Source organism: Tachypleus tridentatus, chromosome 3 (genome assembly GCF_004210375.1).
Source record: "Tachypleus tridentatus isolate NWPU-2018 chromosome 3, ASM421037v1, whole genome shotgun sequence".
Lineage (NCBI taxonomy): Eukaryota > Metazoa > Arthropoda > Merostomata > Xiphosura > Limulidae > Tachypleus > Tachypleus tridentatus.
In genome coordinates, this window is record NC_134827.1 from 19,672,795 (window position 1) to 19,689,576 (window position 16,782).

The 16,782-nt window shown below is 35.0% G+C and overlaps 1 protein-coding gene across 1 annotated transcript in view; it reads right to left on the reverse strand.

The window, feature by feature from the left end:
- The window catches only part of LOC143246483 (patched domain-containing protein 3-like), a 45,907-nt gene extending 29,140 nt beyond the window's left edge, over window positions 1-16,767 (reverse strand). Inside the window, exon 1 of the mRNA XM_076493288.1 lies at window positions 15,144-16,767. Within this exon, the coding sequence (XP_076349403.1) occupies window positions 15,144-16,140 (997 nt within the window). The 5' untranslated portion in view covers window positions 16,141-16,767. The remainder of the gene's footprint in view (window positions 1-15,143) is intronic.
- Between the last annotated feature and the right edge of the window lie 15 nt (window positions 16,768-16,782).

Here is a 16,782-nt window from a genome sequence, read left to right on the forward strand (position 1 = left end):
ACAATAACCAACATTGTAAAACCCTCATAACAAAACACAACATTCCAGTAAATACCAAATTTATTCAAAAACCAGTACAAAACTAAAGTTCGTACTATGTACAAACTATGCTGACAAACACAACACAAACATTATGTATAAAATATAATGCAATAACTGCCACGATTTCGATAATTGAGAAACAAATAGCGAAATGAAAACTAGATTCAAAGAACACAAAAAAACACCTTCACACGTTTCTGAACATTGGAAACGAAATAAACACAACATAACCACATAATCATAGAAAACGCCCAGATACTTAGTAGAAAAACAAATATAAACAAACGAAAAATCAAAGAAGCCCTACTTATACCACACCTAAAACCAAAATTGCACCCCAGTGGCTCAACGGTATGTCTGCGGACTTACAACGCTAAAAACCGGGTTTCGATACCCGTGGTGGGCAGAGCACAGATAGCCCCTTGTGTAGCTTTGTGCTTAATTCAAAACAATAACAAAAACCAAAATTAAACCAATAAAAAGGAATCTTTATACCTATACTAATTAATAACTTAACATCTAACTGCAATGTCACCTACAATCCCGTACACGTTTACACTCTCGTCCGTAAGACATGTTTCGGTGAACGGTCAGTTACAAACTCTCTCCTTCTTAAGATGATCTAAGAAGATCAAACGATGTTCTCCACTTAATTTTAATTAAAGTTTTAATACCCAGAACAGCCATCTTATGATACATTTTTACTTCAAGTGAGTTTCTTATCATCACGAGTTTTCACATCTGTTTAATATAAATGGTGGTCAAATCCTACTGGACAGTACAACAAGAGTAGCCCAAAAGTTGACGGTGGGAGGTGATGTCTAACTACTTATTTTCTTCCTTATTGGAAAAAGAGGAAGTCCATAAGCACTTTAAATTAAAATACAAAGATTCAACTTTTGAGTGAATTGTTTAGTGTACTACATCAACATTACGGAATATCTGGAGTGGATAGTCCTGGTATAGATTTGGTTGCGAAATTCCTTAAACATGCAGATAAACTGATATAAAAGTAAAAAGCACATATTCAGAATCATACCCAAAACATTATATATAAAACATTCACTTATAACTTGTTTAAGGATGATTCTGAATCTAAAAGTCAATCATCTATTTTTTGTTACCTGCCTTCCGGACAGGTATAACGTCTAGTTCGTACGGAAGGCAATTGGGCCTGCGGCCTTTTCTTGAATTATCTGTAACTTCTACAACAATATACTCATAGTTAACATTGAATAATGTTCACCATTCACAAGAAAAATGATTTTATTGAAATTTTAGTTTAAAAATAAGTGATCGTCAAAGGGCCCGGCATGGCCAGGTGGTTAGGGCACTCGACTCGTAATCCGAAGGTCGTGAGTTCGAATCCCCGTCACACCAAACATGCTCTCCTGTTCAGCTGTGGGGGCGTTATAATGTTACGGTCAATTTCACTATTCTTTGGTAAAAAATAGTTGGCAGTGGGTGGTGATATCTAGCTGCTTTCCCTCTTAGTCGTACACTGCTAAATTGGGGGCGGCTAGCGCAGATAGCTCTCGTGTAGCTGTGCGTGAAATTCAAAACAAACTAAAATATCATTACAGAATTACATCACAGAGTATATTTTATTAAAGTATTTTTTTTGTAGTCACAGTTAACAGTAAAAAAATTCTGCGTTTCTGTTGCAAAACTCATGAGATTTTCATACACAAAAAACTAATATTTTCTTGTAAATTTGTTTTTGAGTGTTTTGTACTTTAAACTTTCTCATTTTCTTTTGTAAATCTGACTGCTTAAATCTGAAACGTATCCTTTTTGTGGAAATTGTAATTGTTTTATTTATGAGTCAGCTATAAAAATATTACTCAGTTATGATTGATGATTATTGAGATCCGAGTTTTAGACGCCAGCATCGCAAACTCCATTGTACTAAGATTGTTTCAATGTTTGTTTGAGTTTGAACCCGAGCTTCTTAACCACCTGGTCATGCTGGGTTTGTTTCAATGTTTATATGAATTTTAACATTCTTCTACTGATAAATGTTTACAATATAAAGATCATTTATTAATTTACTTCCAATTTTAGCAAAACGTTTTAGTTAAATTAGATTCATTTTTATACTATTGTATACACTTAATGATTTTATTATTATAACTATGACTAAAATACAATTAGCAAAAAGGAATTATATAAGTTTACAAAGTAAAATTAAAAGATCACAGAAAATACAAATATTTCTGTAGAAAAAGATTCAACTAAGGTATAGCCTGCTCAATGCTATTAGATTCACGTTATTGTTCAATTGATACAAAATTCTGTCTACGTGCTGTTAAAAGTTCGAGTGTTAAAAGTGCTTTTGAAATTTGAAGACATATATTGGCTCATTATGTGGATTTTCTAGCACAGTCTAAATTCGACAGTTACAGGTAAAAACGTATCTGTGGATCTGTATTACTTTATTGAACAACCAGTGACAGTTCGTGCTTTTCTTTTTACAATGTAGTTCACGTGCCTCAAAGAAAATGTGTCAGTAAATATTAGGAGACTCAACTCGTTTGAAGCAATCGGAAAAAAAAACTAACGTAAGAAACAATAAACAGATACATGGTTAGAAATTACTTACCTTACACTCGTGTGAGTAAGTAACTATCACGGTTTATTAAGATATTTCAAATACCGTATCACGCGTTTCACCAAGACTCCAAATTAATATTTTTATAGTATCTGGACAATAGGCACCAGTTTCATCATTGATGTTAAGATAGCTGGGACGCGATTTGTATTCCTCTTTCACAAATCGTGAATATCTTTTATTGTACTTTTGATACCAGGTATTTTATTGTGTCACAGAATCTAAATTCATATTTCTAAAGTACCTGGAAAATAGGTATTTCATCATTAATGTCCAGATAGTCGGGACACGATTTCTGTCTTTCTTTCAGAAATTCTGAATGTCCTTTATTGTAATTTTGGTAACAGGTATCTCATTGTGCACTGCTTGTTTTGTTTGGGTTTGAATTTTGTGCAAAGCTACCCTAGGGCTACCTGCGTTACCCGTCCCTAATTTAGTAGTGTAGACTAGAGGGAAGGCGACTAGTCATCACCACCCACCCCCACTATTGGGCTACTCTTTTACTAACAAAAAATGTGATTGACCGTCAAATTATAATGCCCCTACTGCTGAAAGGGCGAGCATGTATGATGTGACGGGGATTCGTACCCGCGACTCTCGAATTACGAGTCAAGCGCTTTAACCTCCTGACTATGCCGGGCCGTGTGCATTATGTGTTCATTTGTTGTTGATCGGAAAACTAAACAATAAGATATCTGTGATGTGCCTATCACGAGTATCGAAATCTGGATTGAAGCGTTATAAGCCTTCCGACTTATCCCTGAGCTAATGGAAAGGTGTAGTTTTTGTAAACAAGTTGTTTACGACTTATAATCGGTAACACTGGCTTTTATTTTTGTTATCTAAAAATTTTTCGAAAACGTTTTGTGTAAAAAGATTGAATAAAACTGACAATTACTAATAAAAATATCCAGCATTTGAGACGTTTTCCTTTCTGTCTATAAAAGATGCAAGAATCTATTAAGTATTAGAAATTCTTAAGTAAAGATTTTAATCTTTTGAGTTCGAGAAGATTTTTTATTTCGAAATTGAGTAACAAAGACTTTCTAGGAGAATCCTTACATGTGTATCACTTTTTCAAAACAGAAAGACGATTATGTACGTCAGGACGGCTGGTGTGAGTATTGACATTTTTACTAATAAAGCAGAGAACAACGTTTCGATCTTAACATGAAAATGACATTTTTACTCTAAGTAAATTTCTCATCATTACGGGTAATGACAGTATATACATATATATATCACTACTTGTGTGTTCATGACACTTCCTGACAGTATATATATATATATATATATATAACTACTTGTGTGTTCATGAGACTTCCTGACAGTATATATATATATATATAACTAATTTGCGTGTTCATGGCACATCCTGACAGTATATATATATATATACTACTTGTGTGTTCATGAGACTTCCTGACAGTATATATATATATATAACTACTTGTGTGTTCATGGCACTTCCTGACAGTATATATATATATAACTACTTGTGTGTTCATGAGACTTCCTGACAGTATATATATATATATATAACTACTTGTGTGTTCATGGCACTTCCTGACAGTATATATATATATAACTACTTGTGTGTTCATGAGACTTCCTGACAGTATATATATATATATAACTACTTGTGTGTTCATGACACATCCTGACAGTATATATATATATATAACTACTTGTGTGTTCATGGCACTTCCTGACAGTATATATATATATAACTACTTGTGTGTTCATGAGACTTCCTGACAGTATATATATATATATAACTACTTGTGTGTTCATGACACATCCTGACAGTATATATATATATAACTACTTGTGTGTTCATGGCACATCCTGACAGTATATATATATATAACTACTTGTGTGTTCATGGCACAACAAAACTAACATGGAAAAAACACATAAACAATATACACTCATCAATAAGAAAAAGGATTTCATATCTAAAGACTATAACTGGTAAACAATCAAAATGCGCACCGAACACCATTATACAAATATATAAGGCTTACATCCGTCCACTAATAGGTACGGATGTCAAGTAACTATACAACATGTCAAACAACACACTCCAAAAATCAAGTGCAACAAAACAAAATATTAAAATCCGCATTCAGTTTACCATCTTTTACACCAACAAATTATCTACACCAAATTAGTAATTTACCAACTATAAGAGATAGAATAACAGAACTTTCAATGAAATATTATCGAAAAGCAGAAAACAGAAACAAACTAACGGCATCACTACACAAATTATCAAGTGCACCAACAAAATACATATCACCATACAACATATTTCAAGAATCACAATCTACTCAACAAAGAATCTAAATACATAAAACTATGTTATTAACATGAATTCCTTTTTTTTTCAGGTACAGGGCACACGACAGGCAAAACTTTCGGCGCCTGTCGTGTGAAAGTGGGTTTTCTCGGGGTACTCCCGTTTCCCCACATCAAAATCTTCAGGCATTGTTTCTAGATCCCAGCCCAGGCAACCTTTTGCCAGACCCAGAATCGGGCCGTTTGATTTGATCTGAACTTGAATGAATTACATTCATGTTCACATCTACCAACTTTTTCTTTTCGAGACAGGTCCCGACCTTTCCTTCTTTCCACTGCTACCTTTGCCTCCACCCAAAGACCATTTAGTGAGACATTCCCCACCCAAAAGTCAAGAATAATAACGATAATTAATTTATTAAAATAATAATAAAAAAAAACACCACTTAATATAATAACAACTACGAGGGGACGATGAGGAACTACAAAGTTCCTGACACCCCAGTTGGAGAGAGAACTCTTCATTTCTCTCTCTCTAAACTGAACCCCTGCCACGTTAGTTTAGTTTAGTTTAGTTCATGGCACATTCTGACAGTATATATATATATATAACTACTTGTGTGTTCATGGCACTACCTTGGCTGGGAATGCAACAATAATATCATTAAAAGGAACTTTTCCTTGAGTAAAGGTTGTGGCTGTAATAAAAACACAATTAACAGGAAAACGCTTTTTTGGTTAAAACATGGGACGGTCATATAACACGACTGAAGGGAAACATTTCTCTGTATGAAGGCTGAGACTGTGATAATATAATAGTAAATGTTTTTCTTGTTGGAAGGCTTGAAGCATTGTAATAACCTCACTAACAGGAAGAAGTTTCTTGGTGAAAGGCTTTGACTGTCATGATAACTCGGTTAATAGAAAAAGCAAATTTACGTTATAGAATAGTAATTACGATATAAACAGCTTTTGTTTTTGCAAATATGACTAATATAAATGAAATTTCTTTAAAATGTGTTAGTTTGTAAAGGCATTAACTGTATTTGCAAGTCTTGTAGACAGGAGAACTCGGGTGTTATTACTGTGCAATGCACTTTCTTAAAAACGTAAAGGTCTTTAATTTATTCAATAAAACGTATAAAAGCGAGAATACTGTCATGGCTCGGTGATCTAATCTTTTATTGTAATTTTTAATTTAGGTTGTAAGAGTAAACTTGACAGAAAAATTAATAATAGTGGTTGGCTAGATTATTAGACAGCGCGTGAAGTTATCTGAGGATTCAGTGTCTGTTCACACCTATTAACTAAGGATTCAATATGTATTCACACATGGAGATAACCTTCAACGAACATAAGATAATCTCTACATCGCAATATTTTGCTTAAGGACTCGAGTTGTATTAACATCGTTGCAAACAAATATTATCTCCTTCCATAATTGAAACTATAAATGAGAAGAAGTGACACCAGAAATTTCCAGTTTTGGAGTTAATTCCTGAAGTTTCTAGTTTTAATTTAAAGCGATTATCAAATGTTCAATGCCCACTGAAAGTTTTCATTTCCAGCTGGCACGCGATATGCTCAGTATATATGGAAATAGGAAACGCGACATTAGAAAATTCAAATGAAATAAAATATACATTGCTGGCCAAAATCTTAAGGCCAATGAACATAAAGAAAAAATATGCATTTTGTTTTGTCAAACTCAACCACTTATTTGAGTAGAGCTTCAAAAGATGAAAATAAGAAAAGGGAAAATAATAATAAAACCTTTTTTAGCATTTAATAGGGAAATGTGAACACTATGAAATTAGCCAAAACACCAGCTGGTCAAAAGTTTAAGATCATACCAAAAAGAAGTCCTAAACAGGGTAGGAAATGCCCAACAAGAGGTCTCAGTGGTGAGTTGCAGGGCCGTCACTGCGAATAACTGCAAACATTCGCTTTGGCATGGTCGATATATGCGTTTGCTGAAGGCTGGCTTGAATGTTATTCCAAGTGGTGAAGATGGCTTTACGAAGATCATGCACTGTTTGGAATTGAAGTTCATTTCTATAGACTTCTCTTGCCATCTACCCCCATACATTTTCAATGGGGTCCAGTTCGGGCGAGCACGCTGGATGGTCCGAAAGAATCACGTTATTCGCCATGAAAAAGTCCTTTGTCCTGCGGGTATTGTGGATTGCAGCGTTATCCTGCTGAAAGATCCAGTCATTTTTACATAAGCGAGGGCCTTCAGACAATAAGGATGCTCTCTCCAACATACCAATGTAGGAAGTTGCTGTTTGACGCCTCTGTATAACCTGAAGCTCCATTGTTCCATGGAAGGAGAAAGCACCCCAGATCATAATGGAACCTTCTCCCCTGTGTCGTGTAGAAAATGTCTTCGGTGGGATATCCTTATCGTGCCAGTAACGTTGGAAGCCATCTGGACCATCCAGATTAAATTTTTTTCTCATCAGATAACAAAATTTTTTCCACTTTTCTATGTCCCATGTTTGGTGCTTCTCAGCAGTGTTTAACCGAGCTTTTTCGTGGTGTGGAAGAAGGCGTGGCCTTTGAAGATGTTTACGGTTTTTAAAGCCTTTCTCTCGTAGATGCCGTCTTATTGTTCTTAAGCTGCATTCTGCGTCCGTAAGGGCCTTAATCTGGTTCGGACAACCCGTCGAATCCTCCTGCTCAACGCCGGCGAAATTTTCTTGGGCCGACCACTTGAAGTTCTCGTTTCGTATCTCTCAGGGTCTTTTAAGAAACTTGCAACAGCAGTTTTACTACGCCCAATCTCACCAGCAATGGCACGTGGAGAGAGACCTTGCTATTGAAGCTCGACAATTCTGCCACATTTAAACTCTGTCAACTTTTTAGGTTTTGCCATATTTTTACCTAATGTAACACAGGAGATGTTAGTGGGAAATGTTGACAACGCCAATGCTTGAACACAAATGACTAAATGTCGTTATGAGTTTACCGATTATCGCTTCGTTTCAGTATGGTCTTAAACTTTTGACCAGCTAGTATTTAGGCTAATTTATAGTGTTCACATTTTCTCTATTAAATGCTAAAATTTTTTTTAATTTTTATTTTCCCTTTTCTTATTTTCATTCTTCGAAGCTCTCCTCAAATAAGTGGTTGATCTAACAACGCAAAATGCATATTTTTTCTTTATGTTGATTGGCCTTAAGATTTTGGCCAGCAGTGTACATGTGTCAACACATTTTAAAGACCATATCGGCACTGCTAAAAGTAACTTGTTAAATTCATTAAATCAGTTCCAGGCTTATTAACCTAGGCACACAGCGACTAATAGGTGTGGGCGCCTTTAGAAACAGAATCAACACTTTCGCAACTTTCTTTTTGTTGTGTAGGTACATCGAATACTGTTTACCTTTCCACATGTCAAGTTTTAAATTGAACAAACACAATTTCAGGGCCCGACATGGCCAGGTGGTTAGGGAGTTCAATTCGTTTTCTTACGGTCGCTGGTTCAAATCCCCATCACAGCAAATATGTTTGCCTTTTCAGCCATGGGGGCTCTATTATATGACAGTCAATCCCACTATTTTTTGGTAAAAGAGTAGTCCATGAGTTGGCGTTGGGCGGTGATGACTAGCTGCTTTCCCCCTCGTCTTACACTGCTAAATTAAGGATTGCTAACGCAGACAGCCCTCGTGTAGCTTTGCGCGAAATTCAAAAACAAAACAAACAAGTACTTCTTCAATATTTTTCTTTCGTACTTGCTAATTATTCAGTTAACCAGACACTTCTCTATCCACACGTATCAGTTGTTTAGTTAACCAGACATTTATCTATCCACACGTACTAGTTGTTCAGTTAATTAAACGTTTCTCTAACACTACGAAATACATCACATAACGTGTATTAAACAGCTACATTTCGACGTTTTTGACTTAATCTGTGACACTTATATGTACCTTAAGGTTTGTACAACCGGATTCCTAAAGATTCAGAAAGGGTTTACTAATTTCGATAATGACAGAGTCAACGCACAACTGTTTTGTATAAAAATACAAGTCATGTTTGGCTTACCTTTTTTCTTGGAAAGTGTCATATTAGCTTCTACGCTTTCTTAACTTAAAATAAGCCATAATCAGTTAGTTATCTAAAGGTTTAGATCAAAAGTTAGTGTCAACAATCTCTATCGAGTGCCAGAGATTCCTCATAACTTTTGAAAAATGTTGTAAGTTATTCATATATTTTGTGCACCAAATTGTTACTAGATCCCTGATAACATAAGAGTGAAATAATGTATATATTTTAAATGTTGCAAATAAATTCATTAATCATTTTTGGAATATCTCTAACTTTGGATAACAAATACCTGATTTAATCAGTTTATTTTGTCAGTTTTTTACTTTGAATATTGTAACAAGTGAAAACGAAATTTTCCCAAAATGGCACAATATGTGGGCTCAACTGGTAGTGAATGTTATGTAAACAAGTTGGTAATATGAAGAGTAATACTGGACCATATCTATTAATTTGATTTTCTGTTTCTGCATCAGTCACCCGCTGGGACAGCGATAACTTTACAGATTTACAACTCTAAAATCATGGGTTCGATTCCTCTCGCTGGACATAGCAGATAGCCTGACGTCGCTTTGCTATAAGAAAACACGCATACACTTTCTGCATCATGAGTGAGCCACATAAGAGACGATTAGATGTATTGCTTGTTATATTTATTTACCAACGACGATCAGTCTTAATACATACAGCAGAAATAGTCCGCCAGTGGGTTAGTGGTAGGCCTCTGGAGTTACAACACTAAAATCCGAGGTCCGAGTCCCCACGTTGGACAGAGCGAAGATAGCCAGTTGTGTAGCTTTGGGATTATAAAACCAACCAGCATGATACAAAATAATGCTTTCAATATACATACCTAAAAATAATTATGTTAGCACAAACACGCACAGTACAGGAGTTACAGAAATTATAACTGGATGACCAACTTATCATTAGTACAATTTATTATCACAGACAACAAAAAGAATAGCGAATAAGCTGTTGTAACGGATTTACTGTTATATATTTATTTTAATGTTTACGTTTGTTTCAGGTTAATGCATGTAACGTATATTGTTAAATGTGTATTGCGCAAGTCTCTCATGTAGAAGATTCTCAAGTGTATCAAACAACAATGTACTAGGTGTGTATATAATATTAGTGATTCACAGTATTTTTGCCAAGTGAACTTTCGAGAAAGTTTCATAAAAAAGTTTATGAATCGACACGCCAAAAGACAGATATATATTGTTAGTTAGCTACAGTCAGTATACTGCAAGCCTTGGAATCTATAATGGTGATAAACGATTATTAACCAGAGAAACTACAGATATTTGATCAGGAACATTTATAGATTTCGAACATTACAACCCGTTTAACTTCAGTGAATTAATTTCGGACTTTAATAAGTCTATGAAGATATTAAATATCTTTATCGGTAAAAGTCAGCTTGCTAGCGATATGAGGCCAGTCGTGAGTAAAGAGCTAGCTAGTTTTAACAAAGTGTAATAATATCAACCCAGAATTAATTCACTTGTCGTGGGTCTGAACTGTCGATAAAATACTCAGTTCCAAACCAGATAGAAAATTGAGTATTGTTTGCAAGTTTGTAAAACTCTTATTTATAAACTATTATTTATAATAGTTATTCGTAATAGCCGCTATTATAAATTGTATTGCTGTTTGTGAATTAAAATATATTTGTGTTAAAAAGGAAAGCTGTATGTGTCATTCTTGTTGGCAAATATGATAACTTTAATACTGACATTCAATTAACTTCCAAATTCAGTTTAAAATTTCCGGCAATTTGAAATCTTAATACTCAACATTATAAATCAGAGACTCGTTTGAGATAAATTATAACAAGTAACAGTAATCAGTTAGCAACCCTCATAGAATTCACCACGATAAAGACAAACTTCATGTTCAACAACCAAAACTATATACAAACAAATGGCCTAAGCATGGGCAACCCAGTATCACCAGTTCTAGCCAATATTTTTATGACACAAGTTGAAACACAAGCAATTAACACAGCATTACATCCACCACTATACTGGTACAGATATGTAGATGACACGGTTGCGGGATTCAAATCTACAGAACACATACTTAATTTTTTCAATCACATTAACTCTATACATCCCAACATCAACTTCACATATGAACAGGAAGAAAACAATCAAATATCATTTCTTAACCTCAAAATTACAAGGACTGATACACAATTTCAAACAGAAATCCACCGAAAAATCACCCATACTGGACTATACATTCCTTGGGACTCAGCACATGAAACAAAACAAAAACTCAACATACTAAGAAACCAAATAAACACAGCCATAAAACTATGCTCACCAGATAAAATTAACGATGAATTAGACAAAATAAAACAATACTTCACCAACATCGATAAGTTTCCTCCACAAACCGTAGAAAACATTATACGCACCTAGACAGAAAGCAAAATCAACCAACTAAAGTAAATACAGCTCACGAATAAAAAAAACACGAAACCATACACTGCTGTATACCATATATTCCTGACATCAGCAAACAAATAACCAACATTTGGCAAAATTAGTAACAAAATATGACATTCAATTAATACCAAATTTATTCAAAACCCGGCACAAAACTGAGGTCTATACTATGTAAAACTACACTGACAAACACCACACCAACATTATTTATAAAATACAATGTGATAACTGCCACGACTTCTATATTGGAGAAACAAGTAGAAAAATGAAAACCAGATTCAAAGAACATAAAAAGTCACCTTCACACGTTTTCGAACACTGCAAGTCAAATAAACACAACATAACCATAGAAAACACTCAAATACTAAATAAAGAAACAAACATAAACAAACGCAAAATTAAAGAAGCCTTACTTATACAACAACTTAAACCCAAAATAAACCAATATAAAGGAATGCCTTTATACCTATATTAATAAAATAAAATAAATAAAATTATATATTCAAACATCTAATACCGCCCTCTACATTTCGACACACAGTTACACAACCCCTTTCAAACATGTGGTCAGCTTCCGGTCAGTTACCTCTTTCTTTGTGAACCTGACGATGACCGAAGAAGGTCGAAACGTTGTTCGCTCTTCTATGTAAAAGTGTTTTCTCAGCCCAAACGAGCCGTTTTTGCATATAAATTTCTCAACAAGTGGGTTTCTCGTCATCACTGATTATAAGTAACATTTATAATGCATTATTATTTTGTACGTGCTTGAAAAAAAAAAAAAAGGCACACTTTGTTTTAACCTACCATAAGTTTATCAATATATGATTCTGAAATACTGTCCTATGTATTTTGTAGTTATACATTAGCAGACAAACCTTCAAAATGATATTATTTATCTTTATTTTATTTTATTTTTTGCTATGCAAGCAAACACTTTTAAGCTGTGTTAAATTAAGAATATCAAAGTATGCTGGATCGTCAATCTCTTCTGGTATGACCTGGACAGCTACAACCTCCAGGGATATAATGAATGACACATACATGATGGGTATATTCTGGTCAACCAGAAGTGCAACATCTCCATGAACACATAACACAACCTGCCATTCTGATATAAGAAAAAACTGTCTGAGAAGGTCTAAAAAGTATTTCCTGTAAGAAGAGACACACAGGATAATAGGATTTGACCGAGGTCTTAGTGTCATCTAAAACAGAACAAACACCTCGACAGTTCCGTCATATCAAAGTGGTCATCTTTACTAAGAAGGAGGAGAACTTCGAATTATCAGTTATTTTATAGTTGTTGGTTCACTATTTTTTATGTTTTCGATAGGTCACACAGAGTCTTTTCTCGTTTCAACTGACCTTGAGCGTGACTATTATACTAGCATCATAATCGCAGCTGTAGTGTACAAAACTACACACACACAGGTTTTCCCAGGTTGAGAAAGGAGTTTTTATTAGGCCTTGCACTCAACTAAGTGAATTTATGTGTGAGAGCATTATTTACCTCGAATACGAATACCTTATCAATGTCACTTCTTTAGTTGTTTCATAGCAAAGCCGTACTGGACTACATGCTATGTCTGCAGGGATTACCCCTGGATCTTAGCGTTGTACTCGAAAACCTACCGCTGTTCCACTGGAAGATTCCGTGTCTTTTTCTAATAAATTATAAGGAAAGTTTTTCACTATATAAAAAAGAAAACAAACTATCTAAGGCTGGCTTCTGAACTGGAAAAAAAAAAAACAACCAAAGAAGACTGGGGTGGAAGTGGGTATATCACTTGATCGGGTAATGATTGCATAGTACACTAAGCTGTCTCGATTTTACATGGTGAAAAAAATCTCTACGTTAATGGCTTCACCACTTCGTCGAAAGCTTAGTGTTTGAATAGTTTGTTTGTTTTGAATTTCGCGCAAAGCTACACGAGGGTTATCTGCGCTAGCCGTCCCTAATTTAGCAGTGTAAGACTAGAGGGAAGGCAGCTAGTCATCACCACCCATCGCCAACTCTTGGGCTACTCTTTTATCAACGAATAGTGGAATTTACCGTCACATTATAACGGCTGAAAGAGCGGACACTAGTGTTTGAATAGAATCTCAGCTTTCATCTTTAAAGTTTTCTTTTAGTTAGTTTTCGAATCCTGCTTTTATGAGTTATTTTCCGACAGAGTAACATTTTACGATTGGAAATTCTGGTTCTATTTGTTTTGCCAGGCAAGAGAAACAAGTTGTAATTTTATGAAGTGTAAATATTAAAGTAAGTTTAAGACCAAATTAAAAACGTTTGTAAAAAAATAGAAAAGGCTTAACAAACTACTAAAGTCAAAGAATTCCGTGTCTGTAAACATATGCGAATTGAGAATCCAGTTGTTTGTAGCTATTAAAAAATACATTGTTGGAGAAGAAAAAAAGGCAATTCTAATAATTTGTGTTTAGTAAATTAATTTGGACAGTAAATAAATGCAACCAACGTTAAGATGAAAACCATCACAAAGAAACTAATTAATAATAATAAATATGTAATAAAAGTTAGAATTTAGTTACTAACAAAATTCTGCCTTAGTCGCTTCTTGAAATATTGTTGTTTTTTAATTTAACATTAAATTTGAGATATTTTTGTCTTAATGAAAGACAAGCAAGATTGAAAAAACTGCCCAAGGCTATACAGGTATATATAGTTACTGTCATCATTGAAAGACTACACGATCAGCTATGTTCTTTTATTAATTATTTAACATTTTAAAATTTCTAGATACTAATTATTAACTTAGATTCAATAATAAGCATCTAGTAGTTAATAAATAAACTAAAAGAATTTGGTAATGAAGTTCTACTGACACTAAGTGTTCGTGTCCGTTACTAAGAAGACAACTATTGATAACACTGCACGACAATTTTTTTGAAAAGTTTTGCTTCCTGAACAGTTTTTGCTGATTGTGACAGGTACCTGGTGGGTATGCACAAATATAGTTTTGCTTTATCCGTAGGAACTCTGAGAAGTAGGCAGTTTACCGGCAATAACGTATTTAATTGCGTTTATGTTTCTAATACGCTATTAAGCTCAACATAGTTGAAAGTGTTTTGCTCTTGATTTTCGTTTGTATTCAATGTCCGGTGCATTACGTTACAGCGTCCAACAATAGTCAGCAAGCATTGACGGATTCCAGTTGCCTTGATATCGTTTTTCCATTGTAGCAATGTCCTATGAAACTGAAGATTTCGATGAAACGGTACGTGATGGGCAAATTTGTATGTGATTTTCGTGATCAGCAGCCAAAAATCTATAAGGAACATCGAACAGTTTTCAAGAAGCAAAAACTTTGTTGTGCAATGTAACTAATGGCCACGGTACTCGCACATACATTATTTGTGACTTCTAAAAACACAGTTTGGTTTGCGTTTCTCATCTGAAAAGCGTTAGAGTATTTATAGTGGCAAGAAAGAACGAAAACACGCAACAAATAAACGGCCCGTTATTTGGATTCTGTTTTATTAGAATTATTCAAATAATTCCTATTCATACCTCAATCTAGCAACTTAGCTAATGAATAACAAATAATAAAACACTGAACAGGGAACGTTATCAACATGGTTATAGAGATGATAAAAGCGAAGCATGCATGTATTGTATTTTATGGCCTCATTAAAACATAAAACAAAACTCAGCAACTTACCAAGCATTAGGAAGGGAGCTGCTAAATTTATACCGATGAATATAAGGCCAAAGTAGATGACTAAGCCGAAGGCAGCAGCGACTGCGATACACGAAGACAGACAGCCTAAAATTCCCAGCCAAGGTTTGCTTCTCACCCAATCCAACATCATACTTGACAAAACCGAGAAACCCAACATGACTATTAGGGTGATGCTGAAAAGTGGGGCCACACTTTGGGTGTTCCTCTGTAGTTCTGCTTCTAAGGAGCTTGACACAAAATATCCAATTGTAATATTTTCCAAGTGAACGTTATTCAGTATTGACAAAACTTTCTCTTCCCAAAAATCTGCCCTTTCGTTGCCATGTTTAACGTCCGTATCCAGTGGATAGAACATGTTATAGGCCGAAGCTTTTTTAATGAAACCTAACTGATCTACTGTCACTCCTCCAAGAGCACCAAGCATGTTGTATCGTTTATTAATTACACGATTATACATGATAGGATACTGCAGTAGGTACTTGTGGTTTTCAATGGCTTCAATTCTCTCCTTGAAGTCCAGAATATCGTTACGAAAACAGGCTCCGTCTGCTTTTGCACACAGATCTTTGTATCTGTACATATCTCCGTCCCAAGTGATGGACATATTTTTTATGATATCGTCCAGTTTCATCATCTCCTTGAATATGTGCGCCCTTAAAACAGTACCTCCATCTTTGGCGGCTATTATTACACGGGCAAGTTTTCCCATACGAGTCATTCTGCCTAGATCAAAGTTTTCTGAGGTGTTCATAGGGAAGTAAGTTTCAAGAATATTTCTTTCGGTCCGAGATCGTCCATCCACGGGACTAAATAGGTACTCTGGGTTGCCCTCGTATACTATTTTTTGAAAACCGGTGGCGAAGATACAGGCAACCAATAGCGGTACAGTAATAAAATAGCCTGGATGGCGACCGACGTAGTGACCTAACCGGCCAAAAAGCCATGAGACAAGTCTGTCCACACAGTCGAGCTTCATTGAAACTCTTTGTTGCTTCTCAGTGGTTTATCAGAGATTTACACACAGGTAACACACTCTCCTTCGAATATACCACAAGAAAGTTATTTAGGAACCAAAACAAAGACTCACTTACTACATTACATTTGTGTCTTTTTAAAACAAAACAAAACTAGTCAACTAGAAAGAATTGCAAGTAACCCGAATAGCAGTTAGTTTAAAGATGCACGCGGTGTTCTGTTCAAGATAGAGACGACTTTTACCGGTTAGACTGACTTTCCTCTTACGGTTACTGTTTCATCAGCTGTCCTTTAGTAGCGAAATTAGAACTGCACTAAAGCACCAACTCAATATCTAAGCACTCATCATAAAAGTGAAGTTCTAAACTTACGAAGAGAAACTTAAGCAATATCATTATACACTAGTTAATTATGCGTCAGTTGAAACTGAAAATTATTCACTATTTTTTACTGTAATATATGGAAGGTAATAGTCAACCAGTTTACACTCGTAGTAATCTAAGTTTAGGTTTGACAGTAAATTTTCCCAATTGGTACTTGCACTGAACACGGGAAAACTGAATGCCGCGTTCAAATGACTAAGAAAGCCTGACTTGTTTCTCGTCCTTCTGGCTAAATTACCAATCAGCGCTGCCATCGTGTC